The sequence below is a fragment of the Coffea arabica genome, chromosome 3e (genome assembly GCF_036785885.1).
Source record: "Coffea arabica cultivar ET-39 chromosome 3e, Coffea Arabica ET-39 HiFi, whole genome shotgun sequence".
Classification (NCBI taxonomy): Eukaryota; Viridiplantae; Streptophyta; class Magnoliopsida; order Gentianales; family Rubiaceae; genus Coffea; species Coffea arabica.
Genome location: NC_092315.1, coordinates 1776254 through 1795458, shown reverse-complemented (window position 1 = coordinate 1795458; position 19205 = coordinate 1776254). Strand labels below are relative to the sequence as shown.

At 38.2% G+C, this 19205-nt stretch overlaps 2 protein-coding genes and 1 non-coding gene across 6 annotated transcripts; all 3 read left to right on the top strand.

Annotated features, from left to right (window-relative positions):
* The first annotated feature begins 162 nt into the window (after nucleotides 1-162).
* On the top strand, nucleotides 163-6352 carry LOC140038814 (probable serine/threonine-protein phosphatase 2A regulatory subunit B'' subunit TON2). The gene is made up of 12 exons (XM_072084204.1): nucleotides 163-559; nucleotides 792-883; nucleotides 1178-1240; nucleotides 1469-1567; nucleotides 2070-2228; nucleotides 2589-2660; nucleotides 2779-2911; nucleotides 3183-3247; nucleotides 3773-3848; nucleotides 4254-4355; nucleotides 5125-5317; nucleotides 5731-6352. Exons 1-12 carry the CDS (start codon nucleotides 406-408, stop codon nucleotides 5969-5971), a joined length of 1449 nt encoding a protein of 482 aa, XP_071940305.1. The 5' UTR covers nucleotides 163-405; the 3' UTR covers nucleotides 5972-6352.
* Nucleotides 5487-5605, top strand: LOC113738290 (small nucleolar RNA snoR104). Its single transcript, XR_003460076.1, has one exon. It is a non-coding gene; the product is annotated as a small nucleolar RNA snoR104 (small nucleolar RNA).
* A 3539-nt stretch (nucleotides 6353-9891) lies between the features above and the next one.
* On the top strand, nucleotides 9892-13786 carry LOC113736575 (probable serine/threonine-protein kinase PBL21). 4 transcript variants are annotated; one of them, XM_027263609.2, is made up of 8 exons: nucleotides 9892-10015; nucleotides 10713-10911; nucleotides 10980-11221; nucleotides 11570-11696; nucleotides 11776-11847; nucleotides 11957-12137; nucleotides 12261-12393; nucleotides 13011-13786. In XM_027263609.2, exons 2-8 carry the CDS (start codon nucleotides 10758-10760, stop codon nucleotides 13254-13256), a joined length of 1155 nt encoding a protein of 384 aa, XP_027119410.1. In that variant the 5' UTR covers nucleotides 9892-10015; nucleotides 10713-10757; the 3' UTR covers nucleotides 13257-13786. The 4 variants fall into 4 exon arrangements, with proteins under 4 accessions (XP_027119410.1, XP_027119415.1, XP_027119408.1 ...); XM_027263614.2 differs by lacking the exon at nucleotides 9892-10015 and adding an exon at nucleotides 10118-10519 and having other exon boundaries at nucleotides 10989-11221; XM_027263607.2 differs by lacking the exon at nucleotides 9892-10015 and adding an exon at nucleotides 10119-10519.
* The last annotated feature ends 5419 nt before the right edge of the window (nucleotides 13787-19205 follow it).

Sequence of the window (19205 nt, the reverse complement as noted above, 5' to 3'; positions counted from 1 at the left end):
TCAGCTCGTTTGAGATGCAGGTGAATTTCATTAATATAGCAAATATTTTCTTGAGCTCTAATAAAAGGAAAAAAAGAATCCTCCCCTCCTACGAAACAACGTATGAGTGTACTCTCTTCTTTTCCATTTATGGATCTTTCAAGGGATAAAATAGCAATATTTGGAACTTTTCTGGGCAAAAGTATAATTAGCTCAGTAAAGGCGTGCGTCAAGAAAATATGAGAGTTCCTCTAGCTCGGTAAAAGCGTGCGCTAAGTAGAGAGACTTATCCACCGCCCTATCTGAAGTTTTCTCTAAAGTCGTCATTTGCTCTCCATCTTGTTTGAAGTGAACCCGCTGAGGATTTGGTTTTTGATTCGGAGCTGAGTAGCCGAGTCTCTGAGCTTTGAGGCTTAGTCACCGGCGATGTACTGCGGGTCAATCGATGGAGAAGGCCACGACGCCGCCGCCTCCGGTGGGCCTGCTAGGAAGATCCCACCAGCCTCGTCCATGCTATGGGTCCGTAACCTCCGCCGCTACGTCGGATCCGACTCTGGGCTAGGCTCCGAAGCCGTCATGGGTTCGTAAATTTTTCTGAATAACTCGTCTGATCACATATATTTTCCAATAAATCGGTGTTTGTGCAATTCTATTTTTTATTTTCGGTTGCGATTATTCTTAGTGGAAATGATCTAAGAAATGAATTTTTTTTCTTTCTTTCTTTCTCTTTTTTTTTTTCCCAGTCTGTAGTCTCTCTTGAGCTAATTGATTTGCATCTGGACATTCTCTCATTTATATTGTTCTACTTACAGAGCTTGAAACAAAGAGAATTTTGCTGGATATTTTTAAGGAGAAGCAACAAAAGAGTGCTGAAGCTGGGACAATTCCAAGCTTCTATAAGAAGGTGTCTACTAAAATTGTTTCTATAAAGTGGTCCCATTTCGTAAGATCACATTTTATAACTATTCTGATGTAGGAATGGAACTAAAGTATTAGTTTTGAATCTATAGTCTATCTTTTGGTTCAATTTGTTGAGAGACATGTGTATATCTTACTAGGCAAGGAGCAAAATTTCTGGACAGAGAAGCTTTTCTAGTCTAGTTTTATTACTCTTCATGTTCATGTTGCAGCATTGATTTCTTTTTGGATGATTTGTTCTTTATCTTCTACCTCATATGTATGTGTTCTCGATATTCAGAAACCTGAAGAAGGATCTATCAGTCATAGGGTGGAGCGCCTAGCAAAATATCGATTTCTGAAGGTAACATTTTCTTTTCTGCCGCTTAAGATATTTTATCATTTCCTAGACGTTAAAAAACATATGATTCTTCTTTAATAGATTTTTTGAAGGATCAAAACCTTGGACCATGGGACCTTGTTTTATGAATGTCTTTATGTCTTTTAGTACATCAATCCGTCAGTTGGGCTACTAGACATGCATGAGATTAGATTCCAAAGGTCGAATAACCTTGCTGTTTGTGTTGTACAGAAACAATCTGATAATTTGCTAAATGCTGATGATCTGGATGCAATGTGGGTTTGTCTACGTGAGAATTGTGTGATCGATGATGCAACTGGAGCTGAAAAGGTCTGTAATACAATTAACTGTCCGATTATCTGCTTGTTACATGAATAAGTTGCTGCAATGCCACCCTCTTTTGTTCTTGTTATTCCTTTCTGTCTCTGCATGATTACTTAACCATCTCAGTTCAATTATATATGCTTAGGTTGTAACTCTAACTGGTACTGCTTTTACGCAGAGAAGAACGTGGCCTTTTATGTTTAGATTGTTTGTACAAGTAACATAAGGGAAAAGTAAAAAAAACAGCAGTCAAAACTTCTGGCGTTAGCTTTCAAATTAAGGTCTTTCTTATTGAACACTCTTGTCTCTTTGCTAATGTTTAGAATATGTTCAGCTGGTTATATTGGGATATTATCCTCCTAGTGATATTTTTTCTCGTGTGAAAATGTACTATTAAGTAGTAGTTCCTTGATTAGCATGGCTGATTTTGTGAATTACTTATTTTCTACCTGCAATTCCTTGACATCCTTGTAAATATGCTGATACTGTTTTGTTTGTCATCTTTTAGATGAATTATGAAGACTTTTGCCACATTGCTTCTGTATGTACAGAACAAATAGGCTCCAAGTGTCGGCGATTTTTCAGTCCTTCAAATTTCATGAAGTTTGAGAAGGATGAATCTGGGAGAATTGCTATTCTGCCTTTTTACCTTTATGTGATGCGCACAGTAAGTTGTATCCCGTGGTGCTCATTGATGAGTTTTGCCTCTCATTCTTTTCCTCTTTTTACCCATTAAAAATATTTCGATTAAAAGTTTTTCTCAACATTATAAAATTCTTTTTTAATCTTGATTTCAAGGCGTCCATTTATTTGAGTGCAAGACGCGCTCCATGTGATATAAGCATGGGCGCTAGTATAAAAGTTGAAGAAAACAAATTCCTGGATTAAAGGTTATGAAGGGAAACAAAATCCTGGACGTTCAACTTTAATCATGATTTTCTTGTTTGTCCTTTTTGATAGCAGTGCATTCTCTTGCTCCCCTTTATATGCAGAGGCATAAAATTATTTTGCACAATGTACTTTCCAGGTATCACTTACTCAGGCCAGGATTGATATGAGTGAGCTTGATGAGGATTCTGATGGCTTCCTTCAACCTCATGTAGGGTTCTCAAAGTTCTTGGCCAACATCAAAATGCAGCTCTTTTTCACAGTATAGCTGTCATTTACTGCAAGCATATCAATTTTCAAGCGTCACTGACCTACTGTTTACATAATAGGAAATGGAAGCCTATATACGAGGTCTTATTCCAAATTTGGCACAGCTCCGGGACATGCCTGCTGCTTTTGTTCAAATGTACTGCCGTATAGCTGCACACAAGTTTTTCTTCTTCTGTGACCCCAATAGACGAGGTTTGCCATGATAATCTTGTGGCTGTGACTCAAATTCTATCATTCAATGTATTGTTGCTTTAGTAGCTCTCCTTTTCAATGGCCCAATCATTATTTGTCTACAAGAATGAATTTTTGCTCTTACATCATGTTGCACTTCTATTTCTGGCTTGTGATTTCTGGAGCTAACTACTTGATTTAACTTTTTACACTTGCTTGCTTCTCCAGATATGTTGCTTTGCATTTTAGGATGGGAGAAGAATTGCTTTAATGACTGTATTGTGTTTAATAGGAAAGGCATGCATAAAGAAGGTGCTTCTTAGTAACTGTCTCCAGGAGCTAATGGAACTACACCAGGTAAGTACTTGGATATTCTAGATTTCTTTAAAAGAACTTGTTCTTGATCTTAACATAAATTTGGGACTGCACGTACTGAAAAGAATTATTCTGTTGAAAATATGCAACAATTTTTGAGGAGTGAGATTTATGCTATGACGGGCCCTTTTGTGCATTCTCTTTATTTTGCACTTTTTGTAACATCAAATGATACGCGAACTTTGCACCCAAAATTCACTTATTGGCATGCTGCAATTTCCTACAACCAAAATCGAATCAGAAGTAAATTATATTGTAAACGTAATTACACTTAGTTTTATTTTTCTACAACTGAAAAGGGTAAACTAACGAGGGAGCTCCAAAACTATTTCAATGGTCAACTTTTGCCCCTCATTTATTTCAAGTCTCAAAATGGCCCCTCAACAATACAAAACGTCAAATTTTGATCCTTTCATTCATCTCCACTGTTACTAAGTCTAGCTATGGTCTACTGGGATTTGCTTTTGAGGTAGGTGTTGATAAGCATGTATTCTTATGATCTATTAGGAAAGCGAGGAAGAAGTTACTGATACTGAACAAGCCGAAAATTGGTTCTCATTGACTTCTGCTCAGCGCATTTGTGGTGAGTACCTAAGAATTTTCCTGCCTTCAAAATATTTTACATGTTCAATACCCTATTCTTGTTCTGCCACCTATTAAGCTCTTTTCGGGGTCCTCAAGTTTTAAGATGTGTAACTCTAGTGCTATCTGGAGTATTAGCAGAAGCGTTTAACACTTCTTAGATTTCTAGCTTTGAATTTTGAAAATGGAGGGGATAGTTGAGAACCTCTTTACTGCACTATAATACTGAAATATTTATTCTTACTGCACTATCATCATTAATGTCTATAACTTGAAACATTCTGGGTACATTTCCTGTTTAAGTTACCAAGTATTTAAGGTCATAATTGTTTTCTAATTTTGTTGTTTCCCATACTAACCCTTTTTGTAGTTTATCTGACATGGGTTTCTATCGTTCATTTTATAGATATGTTCCTTGCACTTGACAAGGACATGAATGGAACCTTAAGCAAACAAGAGCTTCGAGAATATGCGGATGGTACATTAACAGATATTTTCATCGAGAGAGGTAAGACAGTAAGCTAGACAATCCTTCTTTCCCATGTTAGGTATTACAACTAAATTCCCCTACCGTATTGCAGTTATAATGCATGGGCACTAGGTTGGAAATTTTGTATGTATTGTCTGTGTTTGCTGATTAAAACTCTTGAAATACATCATCATTTTTCAACTTCTACAAGGCCCCTTTAGATTTGCTTTACAAGGCAAATTAATCTTTTTCACGCCTATGTTGCCACAGCTTATACATACTAATTCAGTTTAAATGGAGTTCAAAACAGAAATTAACTTGAATAGTAATGCTGGAAGCACTCTCTTCATGTTATTGCTCGAAAAATTACTCAAAGCAACTTATGAGTTGGAATGTGGTACACTGCTTTGTAGTCAGTACAAGTTTCTACCTATCTTTGCTACGACAAGCATACCAAGTTCAGCCAATTTCTTCACTTGTTAATTTGGTTTACAGTAGACTGCTGGTGAACTCGACCTTGTGTTCTTTTGTCTTCTTAGTGACAGCTCACTAGGCTTTTTAATATGTCTTGACACAGGACCCTGATGTCCTTTTTGTAAAGATCTCAAGGTCCCTTCACTTCGGATCATGATAAGATGGATGATACATATACTGCTTAGGAATACAATGAGATTTTTGCATTATAAATATCCTGCTTAGGCATACAATGAAAAGAAGAGGCAAAGAGCTATTTTTGTGATTTGGAAAATAGTCACATTTAAAGTCCTAATGTTGATGTTCACTTTTATTGTCCATTGGCTTCACCTAGTTTTTGATGAGCATGTCCGACGAGGGAAGACTGGAGGTGGTAATTCCCGGGAGATGGATTTTGAGAGTTTTCTTGATTTTGTTCTGGCACTAGAGAACAAAGACACTCCAGAAGGACTAACGTATTTGTTTCGGTGTCTTGACCTTCATGGGAAGGGGTGTCTCACAACAGCTGATATTCACACATTATTCAGGTAAACATACTTTCCTGTAATTGATTGGGTAGCTCTAAGGAGGTCTTCCTTATTACCATCAAGTGATTTCTCTTGTTGGGTGAAAGAGACATTGTGTCAATGTAAACATATCTTATGTTAAGTCAACTTTGAAAAAAATTAAAAGTCAACTCACTAAGGAAGCAAAGAAGGGGAGCATCAAAAAGTTGAGATGTTTCCTGATATAGTCTTCCTACAAAAAAATCTGTGTGATTTCCTGCTTGTGGTTCTTGAGCAAGTTCTACAGGTCTCAAGCTGACAGATACATGAAATAAATGACGTTATCCATTCACTACATGGAGAATAAATTCAACTCTCTAGTTGCTGAATGTCTTTCACATGTGACTATAGTTTCATCAGTTGAAATTAAGGTTTTTTCTGGATATATGAAACAGGGATGTACATCAGAAATGGATTGAGGGAGGGAATTATGAGTTGTGCATTGAGGATGTGAGGGATGAAATTTGGGATATGGTGAAGCCAGCGGACCCCTTGAGGATAACATTGGCTGATCTACTGGCTTGCAAACAGGGTGGGACTGTTGCGAGCATGCTTATAGATGTGCGTGGTTTCTGGGCTCATGACAACAGAGAGAATCTTCTTCAGGAAGAGGAAGAACCAGAAGAAGAAGGGTAATGGGGTTGAAGACAACTTCTTCCCCAAAAAGGGAAAGCATAAAGATCCAGACTTTTAGCTTCGGCCAATTGTGTGCTTTCTTGTCAGTTCTAACAAGAATAGAGAGTGCGGCTGGTAATTTAGTGCATAAATGTGGTAGTAACTTGGCTTGGTAACTGTAGAGATACCAAAGAAACTGCTAATTTTCCTATGTTATTTGATGTTAGGTTAACAGATGCAGCTCGTGTAGACTTGTAAATATGTCAGGATGAAAGATCTGTTTTTGTTGACCCCTCCTTTGTTTTAAGGGTCCCCATATCTACAATGGTTGATGAATGTATGTTTTACTTGTCAGGAGTGTTCACCTACAGTGGGTATTGAATTTAACTTTGACTTGTCTGAGAGACTGTTTTCATGTAAGTGTATAAAGTAGAATTTATGCGTTCTTAATTTGACTCTAAATGGCCCTTAAGAATAATTGAATCTGAGGGTGATAAAGTTCCAGAATTTTTTTTTTCTACATAAGGCTCTCACCTTGTAGAGTTTCAGTTGAATGAATTTTTTTTTTTTTAATGAGTATAAATTCTTACGCCTACTCTCGTTGAGGGAATACAAAGGGATGGATGGCATAATACCCTGTTTGGGTTGATTAAATGGATATTCAGAGACTGGCACATATTCTTCGTAGAATTTGGAATTATTTGAGGCACTTTTGTCCAATGGTGGCTAATAGCCTGCAAGAAGACGACGAAAACTACCTAAAAAATGTACATGAGAAGCCATAAAGGACCCAGTCTTCGTCTTTAGAATTGAGTAGAGGACCATGTTGTCTCCAGATATTCTTGGTTGGGGTGCCCTTTTTCTTCTTTTCTAGAAAATAGGATGGATCCCAAGTCTTTAGCTGCCAATTTACTCGGACAGGATTATGTTACTGTAAGTTTACTCCAAACTCTTTTTTTTTTTTTTTGGGGCCTTTAACTCGTAAAGATTTCCTTTTGCGGAGGGTAGGCTTAGCATCAGAAAAGTCGTCTTCTTTGCAAAGAACCTTTCAAGATTCCACTATGATCTTTAGAGGGACGCAGCTTACCTCCTATGTTTTTAATTATCTTCCATCATTCACTACAGTTTCAGCCTTTAGTGTTTTTGGCAAGGCAACTTTATTTATGGTTGCTTGAAAATTGAAATCATGTCTGATTTGGTTAGTTGGGGAACCACAGAGATGCAGATGAAGAGGAAAAGTACTTGAGCAGGATGTGACACATCAAGAAGTAAAAACAAAACCAAAAAAAGTAAAGAGGCTGCACTTGCAAGCAAAAGCCAAACTGATAATTTCTGAACCATAACAAGATTCCAGAAGAAGGACCTTGCCATACAGGGCTAAGTTTGTGACGCTGCCACTTCTTTGATTCCCACAGTACATTCAATTGCAGTTCGTACAATCAGAGAAGAGGAAATGTGATCTAACCTGCGTAAGCAAAGGGTGGAAAAGTTGGGGAAATTAAAATATACTGAAAACGCGTAACAAGGTAGTACTCTTTTTTTTCTTTTTCTTTTTTTTCTGGGTGCTACATTATTGCAATATGATGTTTGGGTTTGAATTGCGGGTGCTATACATCTATGCATTCGGATGTACGTTGTAAGACTTGAAACCAACCATGCAGAGCAGATCACTAGTTCAAAATTCGACAATGCACGTCGTCAACAGTTCATGGTGAAAGTGATCTAAAACGGGTTGCCGGAGGAAACACATTTACGCAGTTGCCTCACGATTGCTGCTGCTCCTTGTTCGATCAGCATCTCTGAGTAAAAAAGTAGCATAGAACTAGAACTGACATCTAACTGTCAATTTGTATTCAATGTTGCCCACAAAATGGAACCTGAACTTCTTTTATGGCTCATGAGAAAGTGGATTTCCGAGGCACCAAGTCTCTCAGTCCCCATATAGACTGGCCCCCATCATGTTCTGTGGTTGCTCAAGTCATGGTTTGCAATATCCGCCGATACCGATACGTATTGGCTAAATCGTAACCGGAACGGTGGGGATCGGTACGATACTGATTCTCGAATCGCAGATATTACCATATCCGCAACGACTTGCTCTGATTCGGTCGATATTGGTCGATTTGAATCCGTGATGCATGATATCGATCGATATATCCGAGTCAACTCGGATATTTTTTTAAATTGTACATTTTTTGGTATTTTCTAATTTTAATAATTTTTTTTTCAAAATTTTTGAAAACTTTCATGTGTTATAATGTGCGTATTACCCGATATACCATGACGGATGTGAAACAATCGAGACCGCGACGCAACCGCGACCTGCGATGGCGAACCATGGCTCAAGTCACTGGTGTAAAGACTATGCATATTGAATGATTTAAAGTGTTAAATTTCAAAAATACAAAAAAAAAAAAAAGAAGAAGAAGAAGAAGAAGCAGTGTACATGAGAATGGCACAATGGTGATTTGATGATCTAGAGTGAATTACAAGGCTTGTTCTCGGTTGATTATAGAATCTGATTTTGGATAATCAGTTTTTTGACGTTCTTATTTGCTTGTGTATTTAAACTATAGTTTTTTCAATAGTTAAAAAAAAAAGCTAAAATTCATAATCTATCAAGAAGTAGCTTTTGCTGATTCCGAATGTTCTCTATAATCACGTTTCATCACCAAGTCATACAACGAAGGAGAACAAGGCTACAATCTTAACCGGTAGGATTTAGTTGGACGTATGTGTTGCAGTCATTCACATCAAATGGTCCACCATCACAAGACCAGAGCACTTGATGATGAGATTATTGCCATTTGCCACTTGCCACCCCGCCACTTAACTTAGGTAATCTACCACACCAAACTTGCAGATGAGGAAATCATCAAGCGATTTACAAAGTGAAATTTGCGGAGGACTCCTTTCATTAATTCAACAGCATAAAATGCTAGTGCAACCAAAAAGCACAAAAGCTAATGAAACACAAGAGAGGTGTTGAGGAAGAACAATCTTTGTACCACAAAAGGCCTATAAAACAAACATCCCCACTTGCTTCCAAGGACACAGACAGCAGATCCAAATGATATCCAATTTGAGATATCGACCCTTTCCCCCACAATATCAATCTCTTTCAGTGTTTGAGAGAGAAAGAAAGAACAGAGGCCTCACTTGCATTCAGCCTAGAGTCCTTCAGAACATGACAACCCCCCTTCCACCATTCCCCTTCTGCTTTACAGCCCAACTCTGACGAAAACAAACTCAGGGAAAGATACAAAACAAACAAATGGGACAGTAGACAGTAGGAGAGGGAGTGACAACAGAGCTGTACAGCTAGACAATCTTCCCCCTCGTTATCTCACACTTCACAGCTCAAACTCTTTAACATTTTTCAAAAAATATAAATCCCACAAAGGCCATCATATTCATACCAGGGTAAACTACAAATACTTCATCTCCATCCGTCACTAATACACTGGAAAGCAGAACAATGACATCCTGCCCCGAAGTTGAAAGCCTATGTGTCTTGCTATTGTGATGCCTCGTTGGCTTTTCTGTCGTGATGATCAAGAATGGACTCGTCCTGTATCAGGGAGTAATAACCGATCACCCTCATCTTTCCAGGTCAGATGACAAAAAAAGAAAAAAAGAGGGGGGAAGGGGGAGGGGGGGGGGGTGCGAAAAGGCAGATATAGTGAATGAAATGAAAAGATTGGGATTTCATGGAATGATAGCTACCTTTCTCTGGATCCCATTCAATAATTATATGTCTTGCATTGTCTGTTCGACAGAAAATCAGACTCGGTCAGTGTCCACGTCCTAGTAAAAATCAAACTTTACAGCCCACTTAGAGTTAGAGCACCTCACATGGGCATCCAACTTTTGGCCACATCTTTCCTGTACGGATATTAAGTATTAACACAAGTATATTCTAATTGTTTTGTCTACGTGGTATTCTGCGAATAAAATGCACCATGTGGAATTACTTGACAGATATCAATAATATGCTGTAAACACAATCCAAGTGGCGAAGTCAGTATTTTGCGGCAGCACTGGTCATTCTGCTCAGATTAAAAGGTACTGAAACTTTTAAGTACAAATATTTTTGTCAGGTATGTAAGGAATCTATGATGCTACATTGATTAGTTCAATTGAGTCGGTGGGCAAGAGCAATGAACTGACATCATGTTCAATTTTTCTTCTCTTTTCACTTACGCTTTTCACCACCTTTACCTTCACAATCGAAATTTCCCCAAAAAACTACTCGGAAGTGGGAACAAGGGTAAAAAGTGAACAAGAAAAAAGAAAAAGCTGCAGTCAGCTTGGAGAATATAACACAATCAATGGATTCTTTTGCTAAGAAAGGATGATGCGTCCTATTTACTAGATTCCCTAGTTTCCATGCTGTTGATAATATGCAAAGACATGGACGACAATTGAAGTGGGGTACATTGAAATGCATATGAGTTGTCTCTGGTAAAAAGAAATGGCAGCATTGCTCCTTTCCATAGCTGCTGTTCCCCAAATTGATAGACTTAGTATCAGCCAGTTTGCGGTTCTGGGGATTGTTATCATAACGAGGTACTTTAAGAACTTGGTAATTTAGGAGAAGCAAGTGTCAAGAAACTTCTCTACTTTAGAGTTAGGGCCAGTTCTGATTTCTTTCATTAGTTTAGAGGTAGAAGTTGCTAATTTTTAAGACGATGACAGTTACTAAATCATGTTCATGATCATGACCTGGGAAATCTATTTACAGATTCATTTCATATCACAGGTTCAATGTGCAGATCTCCTGAGGAAGGTGTGGATTCTTTACTGCATGGCAACTTCAATTGCAGCCATAGTTGGAGGTGTTGGAGGAATTCTAGCATTCTTGGTGGTAATCAGCTTGATTTTTTGGTTCTGCATTTCACATTGTCAAAAGCCGTCAAATAAGAACTCAGAGACGGGTTCTTCAGATCCATCTGCAGTAGGTAATTGTCAAACATAGAGGAATTTTCAATCTCTTGCCATTCTTCTTCCTCTAACTTGCTGCTCAAAGGCAATATAGTGGAGTTGAAAAGAGGTGGAGCCAGTTCGTCCACATCGCCACCCCTAGCGGGACCACAGGAAGCAAGGCAATTCAGATTGGAAGAATTGGAACAAGCTACCAGAAATTTTGATGAGGGCAATCTCATTGGATGTGGAAGCCTTGGTCTGGTCTATAAAGGATTGCTTTGTGATGGTACTGTTGTGGCTGTCAAGAGGCTGACTGGTGCTCCTAGACGAGAATTTGTTGAAGAGGTAAAACAAAGTTACAGTATGAAACTCAAAGCCAAGATAATATTTGTCTCCAATATTTCTTCAGCATGCACCTCATCAACTGTCCATATTTTTAGGATAAATTTATCTCGAGTGTATAAAGAATATAACTAGTGGTCCTCAATTTCATCTTGTTGTCTACACCTTTTCAAGTTTTCAGTTCCGAAGCAATGCATGAATCTGGTGCCTAATAATTATCTGACAGAATAATATGGATTCCTTGTGTGCCATGTGGACAAGTTTCCTCAATTCCTGTAACATGGAGTGTCAAAATTTACCCTTGAAATTGATTTATTTTTTATTCTTGCCTGATTGAAATTATGATGACAGGTGATTGGCTTATCAAGAATTCATCACAGGAACCTTGTTACACTTCTTGGCTACTTCCAGGATGGTAGCTACCAAATGCTAATTTTTGAATATTTACCAAATGGCAGCATCTGTAACCATTTATATGGTAAAATTTTTGTACTCAAGGTGCATATATCTCGATTTTCAGATGTATTTATGTATGTCATACGAACTTGTTTTGGCAGACACTGGAAAAGAAGGAATGCCAAAACTGGAATTTAGGCAAAGGCTGGCTATAGCTCTTGGAGCAGCAAAAGGTATCCTTTTTTGGAAACTTATAGCATCATTAAGCTTTTCTCGTACTGACGCCTTCATTTTCCAAGAAGTTACCTGCAGATAAAAAATGACAACCGTATTCCATTTCAGGTTTATGCTATTTGCATGGCCAAATCCCTCCCTTAGTGCATGGAAACTTCAAGACAGCCAATGTCTTGGTTGATGAGAACTTCACTGCTAAAGTTGCAGATGCAGGGCTCTCAATATTACTGGGGAAATTTGAATATGCAGGTCCATCTTCCACAAGTGCCAATGCTTTCAGAGATCCAGAGTAAACCGAACTCTTCTGGCCAAACTTTTTATTTAGTTTCAACACTTACAGGGAAGAACTGCATATTTCAATGATGAAATTGTCTTTGATACTGATTTATTCAATACGTATTCCGTTGTCTAGGATGGTCAAAATGGGTAGATTTTTTGAAACAAGTGATGTGTACAGCTTTGGCGTATTTCTATTGGAGCTCATAACTGGAATGGATGCTTCTCATATGGGCGCCTTCGGATCCAGTGAAAGCGTAGTGACATGGGTATGTAAGAGCAATGCTCACTAATTCAAGTGCAAAGAAGAGATGCGATTGTTCTGGATGGTTAAGGATTTTGTGGTAAAAAACTTGAAAAGTTTCTCGGGTTTTGAGACTGCAGGACTTCATTGACGTTATAAGTCAATATTCACTAATGCATATAAATCAACAGGGAAAAAGTGGGAAGCCCTCTGAAAGTTATTTCTTGACCATTTTCTTCTTCACTACAGGGAATAGCGGGCAAATATTTATGATTAGGGCAACTTTAGGAAATTCTTCCATTGCGATTGTGATGCAGATCCCAAGCATAGGGTAGAAGTCTTAATAAGAAATTAAACTTGGATGATCTTGACTATTTAACTAGTGAAGTGTTGATATATAACTTCACGCATTTTTATCAGCCAATTCAGATTATTTAGTTTTACCCAGGTCTAATTCTCTTGCACATACTTTCTAAGCCCAAAAAAACAAAAAAGGCACCAAACACAATACTTGTACAGACTTCTGCACATACATATGTGATGCTAAAATAAGGAAAACCGTAACTGTAACACAATAATTGCACCAAACACTTGCATAAGAATTGCATTATAATGTTAAAAACTCCCTGTGTATAAACCTAGGTTGAAAGGCATCTGGATTCAAACAACATGGTTGATCATCGGCTAGTTGGGAGCTTTACAGAGGAGGGCATGAGGGATTTGATCAGACTGATGTTGCGATGCATGAGCTTTCCGGGAAGATTGAGGCCAACTATGGAGATGGTAGCCATAGAGCTTGATCAGATACTGGAGAAAGAGATCATGCTTACAACAGTAGCAGGTGAAGGTACAATAGTCACTCTGGGAAGCCAACTATTCACAAATTAAAACAATGTCACAAGCAAAGATGTGAAAGAAGAATGTGGAAAAGGAAATAAAGAAATATGTATCAGTGAAGTCGATCATCTTCGAAGCAGGCATTCTGGAATTAGCAAAAAAGAAGCCAGCAAGCAAAGTTTGGATCATTTTTCTACAACATATCTCTTTCAGAGGAGATTCTGAGACAGAAATCAGGGCCAGAAAAGAGGCTCAAATCAATTGTAATTGATATTGTTGCAATAGGCTAGAAGTATATTGAGTTATCAACCCCTTTGTTTCACTCTAGAGTTGTGTGAGTAATTGGTTCAACAGAAATAACAGTGTTGAATCAGTAAAAACTTCAATTCCAAATGTTCATGTTGTTTCATTAGTCTCTAGCTCTAGGTCCTGCTACTGCATCTTCCACCAAATTATGAGGAAACAACTGTTGGATATATTCATTGTGAAGACTTTGTAATGATTGGTTATGTGAATGATGAAAATAATATTTTCACAGGGCTGTTTAATTTGAGTGGACACATATGCTTTCACCGATCTAATGCTTACAATCAATTACTAGATTATACATTGAATATATGGACAATCCGATTAACAGTATCTGCACAGAAATAAAGTCCAACATGTGTTAACATTAGATAAATGTTGACAAATGGCACAATTTGATTGATAAAATATTTCGTGTCTAACTTAAAAGCTTACCGAATTGAGTCATCAAGAAGGTGGGGGAAGAATCACTTAAATAGAAAGTTTATATCTGAAGTTTAGCTCTCAAAATTTTAAGCATAATTACAAGAAACAGTACACATCAAGTCGAACCAAGACGGAACTAAAAAAACTGATAACGAAACTGCTGCTCTTGCTGATGCCAAGAAACTTGAGCCCCGTCTCCATGTCTGCAACCTTGGTTTCTCTGGGCTGCGTGGGATTCTTGGTGCTGCGACACTCCTTTCTGGCATTAGCATCAATTATCGTACCAGGCTTTGTTATCGTCCCCTAGTACGCCATCTACTCAGACAGTGCTGATCCGGTCAAGTTTGATTTGGTTTCCAGCCCGTACATTATCTCTACAGCCTATAATATCACAGCAGTGTGGGTTATCAAATTGAAAATCGCGAACCCGTCTGAGAATCATGCCCTGGACTACACTAATCTGGTGACGGTTGCTTATTTCCACCAGAACCCGCTTTGGGTGACCATCGTTCCTGTATTTCATCAAGGGGAGAGCCGTCAAGAATTCCTGAATGCCACTTTTGACTCTGTGTCCATTGCTGTTGATAACGCGTTGGCGCTTTCAGTGCTGAAGGATGTGACAGCCGGGTTGTCTTCCTGATTCTCTTGTTCATGTTTTGGGTAATGTGGGTCTGAAGAAAATGGGGAAGAAGTATATCCGGGACTTGGGGTCCGTAAATCCAGTTTGCTCGATGGTTGTAGAGTTATCACAAACAGATGGTGATGGGGTGATGGCTGCAGCTGGAGCAGCATCTTCAGGGGATTGTAAGGTATTGACCGGGCATTCGAACATGTTCAAACAGTTGGGCTCACTGGGGCATATATGGAGTCTTTTCTTTCGCAGCCATGCAGTTGACAGGCCTGTGGAAGGATTTTTGGATAAAATTTGGCTTGTTAAGTGCTTGTGTCTGGAATTTTGTGTTTAGCGCTATGTTTAGATGCTAACATTGTTTAGGAACTAACTAGTTTGTGTTCATTTTGCTTGGGAGGAACGAGTTTGCTGATGTACATATCCTGCCAGTCCTTCGAATTTGTGTTTTTACTCTATGATATGATATATCTTATTGCCATAGATATCTTACTGCCTCTTCTGAACATTTGATGATTTGACGACGGATCCTTTTGGTATCATCACGATTTTTAACATCACTTGTTTCTCCGTTCATGCTCGTCTTATAAGAGCGATACTGCATGCAAGGAATTAGGAAGGGAGATATATAAGAGCGATAGCTAGGCAATAGTATGGTGTTTGGCCTTTATTCATATATGCTTCCTTCGAAGAGTTTTAGAAGAGATCAAACACCTAAGTTACGCAAAATCTAGGCTTCTATAATCACATTGTATGGGATTTTTCTTCCATGTTTGTTGGTGGGGAGGGAGGAATTAATTGGCAATCCTCTACACTAATGACGAAAGTTCCCTTTTTTCTTGGTAAGACTCTAGTCCCCTAGGCAACTGTATAGTGTTGCATACTTAAAGAAGCTACTCTAGATACATGGTGGAGATACTTTGAGTCTAGTTAAAAGTTAAAACTCTAATTCTCTATCACCAGTTTCATAAATTACAATAAAAGGGTTTCAACTTTCATGTACAGATCTAGCTACTGCGCCACAATTCAAGTGAAATTACAGTGCGCATATATACATACATACATACATATATATATGTGTATGTGTGTGTGTGTTGTGTGTGAACTTTTTAGTGATTTGAGAAATTGCATATTCTTACATACATACGGAAATTCCTAGACTATTACACCAGATGATAATGCCAATCTAAGTACCAGTTCCCGATTTTCCTGAGTTCTCAGAAAGCCAGACCATGAGCTAGTGACAAATCTTATACTGTCATCAACCACAGCTTCCAAAAATCCGGCACACGAAGGAACTCTGGACTGGAAAATAGCAGCATTTGTATATATAGCGTTTTAGTGTTTTGAGCGAACTGGTTTTGTGTTTGGTGGTATATATATGGTACTTACTGAAGAAATGAAGCTGCATGTTACTATTATATATGATTCTGCACGAAGCGCATAAATATAAACTGGTTCAACAAACTTCATTCAATGAACATTTATACGTTATTTATCATCCTGGACGAGATGCACACAAAATAAGCATTCGAAATTTTAAAGTATACAATAGTGTTTCTGACATGATGCAAAACAAGATCAGTTGATCGAAGAATGAAGACGTGGTGGTCATCACTCATCATCAGGCACGTCCATGGGGTCATTTTGGACTAAATGTTGACAGCAGCAGCACTGGTTAACTCGCCAATGTTGACAATACAAACCAAACCGAGAAGAGCATTAACAGTCACACCAACGATGCGAAGAGTAGCTCTTAGGACTGCTTTTGGAGGAAAAACTGAACAGCTGGAATTTGCAGGAAGTGGCACGGTGACCACGCAAGGCAGCGTTGTATCGTCGGTGACAAGGCCATCGATGAAGGTTGCAAGGAAATCAAAGAACCCTTCGGGATCAGTCAGAACGCTGCCGAGTTTGGTGGCACCCCCATTGCAGGTGAAGGTAAGATTCAACACGCCGCCGATCCCGGGGGCGCTGGCCGGAGGGTTGGATGATGTGGAGCACGCTACTCGGCCCGTTATGTTCAGAGCTGAGATTGTTAGGCCTTTGTACAGCATGCCGCTGCTGGAGACGCCTAGTGGAGGAGTCACCAACAGCATCACGATGAAGCCAAGGAGACCCAGGAAGGACAACATTGGGGGATTCATCATCATCTTCATTGACTAGTACTAGTTTGTTTTGTCCTCCTGATGTGCAAAATGCCTGCCTGCTTCTCTTCTATTTATAGATAACTAAATCCCCCAGCACTCATTGCTCATCAAAGTCCATACTTTGAATTGTTCAGTTTCTATGTCAGTAGAACGTTACACACTATTTTCCATTCCTTGTCCTGATCTGCTTTTGTGCATTTGGATACTGCTTTAGGAAGAGAGGCAGGAACTATTCTTGAACAAATATAACAATTTTTTAACACATTGTATCTCATCGCAACCAGATTTTATGTACATTTTTCACATTGCAAATATTATTATATCAAGTTATGGCAAATATTATATCAAGTTATTGTTTGAAAGCCAAATTAAGGAAGCTATGTATGGAGGGTTTGATGGCTTTGCATGATCTTCGGAAGAGCCATCCCTGGACTGGATGACGAGGTACTGATATATTTTACAAACCAAACCACCCTATTAATTTGCTTGTGACTTAAAAAAAAAGGTCCAAATTCAAACAACAAACCCATCCCTGCATCAAGTTATTGATTGTTTAACTCTTTTTTTTTTTTGGTTGATTCTATAACTCAGTTGGGAATGGGATAAGGAATCACTGGCCAGCAACCTATCTTGGCAAAAAAGAAAGAAAGAAATAAAATTCGGGAGCTCATTTGTCCGTGGAGAAAATCTGGCCACATTGATGCCAAAGTACTTAATTCAGTCTAACAACTAGCCCCCCAAGCTAGACTTAACTCATGGCTAATTAACCTATGGAACGAACTGCATGCCGGCCGGGGAATACCATCAGGCAATTAATTGTTTTTCTCGTCCATTTTCTTCTAGCTAGTGCATAAAATTCTACTAACTTTTTTTTCCCCTGGTTTAAGCTAAAATTCTGCTAACTTAATCGAAAAAGGCACAATTTTGGTCTCTTGAATCTTAAAGATGTTCTTGTCCCTTGAATCGAAAATTCTTTTCTTGTCGAAAGAGAAGCACTTTACATTACATATCTTTTTTTTTTTTTTTCCCTTTTGTCTCTTGAACGTTCAAGATGATCTTGTTGCTAGCTGTCGGCAACAGCAGAATAATTTCAGAAGCCCATGCTCAGTGATGGAGTTGAAATTAGTACTACTTGAGTTGAGACACAAGTTGTAAACGGACCACGCTTTCTTTTACTTGCTAACAATATATTCTAAGATGATCTAATCTTCCATTTCTTGATCTCGTCATTTCATCTAAGGTCCCCTTTATCTTGATCTTGGCCATTGGATGTCAAGTTATTGGCCGGAAGCCTAGATAAGAGAAAAATGGTATCGTTCGTTAGCCCATTGTTCTATGGAGAAGCTGTGGCCACATTGAAGCCACAGTTTTGTTCAGTGCAAGAAATTTTTTTGTTTTGTTTTGTTAGTATTATTATTGTTATTGCATGAGCACAACAATCTCCATTTGATATTTATGAAAGTTACTTATTAAATAGGTTAGCCAGCCTTTTGTGCCAGTGTTCTGCTCTTTGGCACCAAAATAGTAACATTCCTTTTCTTGCCTCTTGAATCTTCAACATGTTTTTGTCACCATCAACAGCAGAATAACTTCAGAATCCCATTATTAGTGATCAGTGATGGATCAGTTGAAATTCCTTGAGCTGCAAGTTGTTAAAAAGGACCACGCCGTTCTTAATTTATTTCCTAATAATCTTCTTCTAAGCTAGGAAGATCTTTTCAAGTTCTTGAAACTTATCCTTTTCATCTGACTACTATCTTTTACGACCACGCTACATTCCCTTTATTTTCTGAAATTTTCGGCAAGTTATTTGCTTCTTCATCGTCCGTTTTCGCAAAATATTGCTGATCAGCATTCAAATTTTCACACTCCGTTCTCAAATTTAAAGGACTTCACGTCTAGTCACAAGATTGATGTTATCTAGAATAGAAATCTGTGCATGCTGGAAAACAAAGTTGTAATTAAACTAAGAACTAGTATTCATCAATCTTTATTCCTTACACGTTCCCACGACATAAATGGGATTAATCAAGCGAACCCCGTCCTAGTTGCAGTTGCAGTGGGATTATAAAACTATGCAATCACATAAACTTGGAATTGGAGAATAATTCCCAGATTATGATAAGAATTGATCGCTCGTAAGAACTTTTTTTTTTTGTTATTATTTCTCGAAACGTCAACAGTTAATCTATTCATATTTCTTCATTATATAAGAGGAAAAAAACCTGACTAAATCACATAATTACAAATGGTATTGTCACAGTTAGAATTCTTTTATTTCTACAAAAAAAAAATTTCTTTTTAAAATGATAAAACTACTTTGCACTTGGACTTGGAAGGCCAAATTTTGGCATTTATTTGAATAATAGTTGTGAAAATAATGTTCAAGCAACACCACCCTCCCTCCGACAAAGTGGATAACAGACCAACAAATCAAGAAAATAAAATAAAAAACAAGACTGCCCTATCTGTCACGAGTTTTAGAAATTC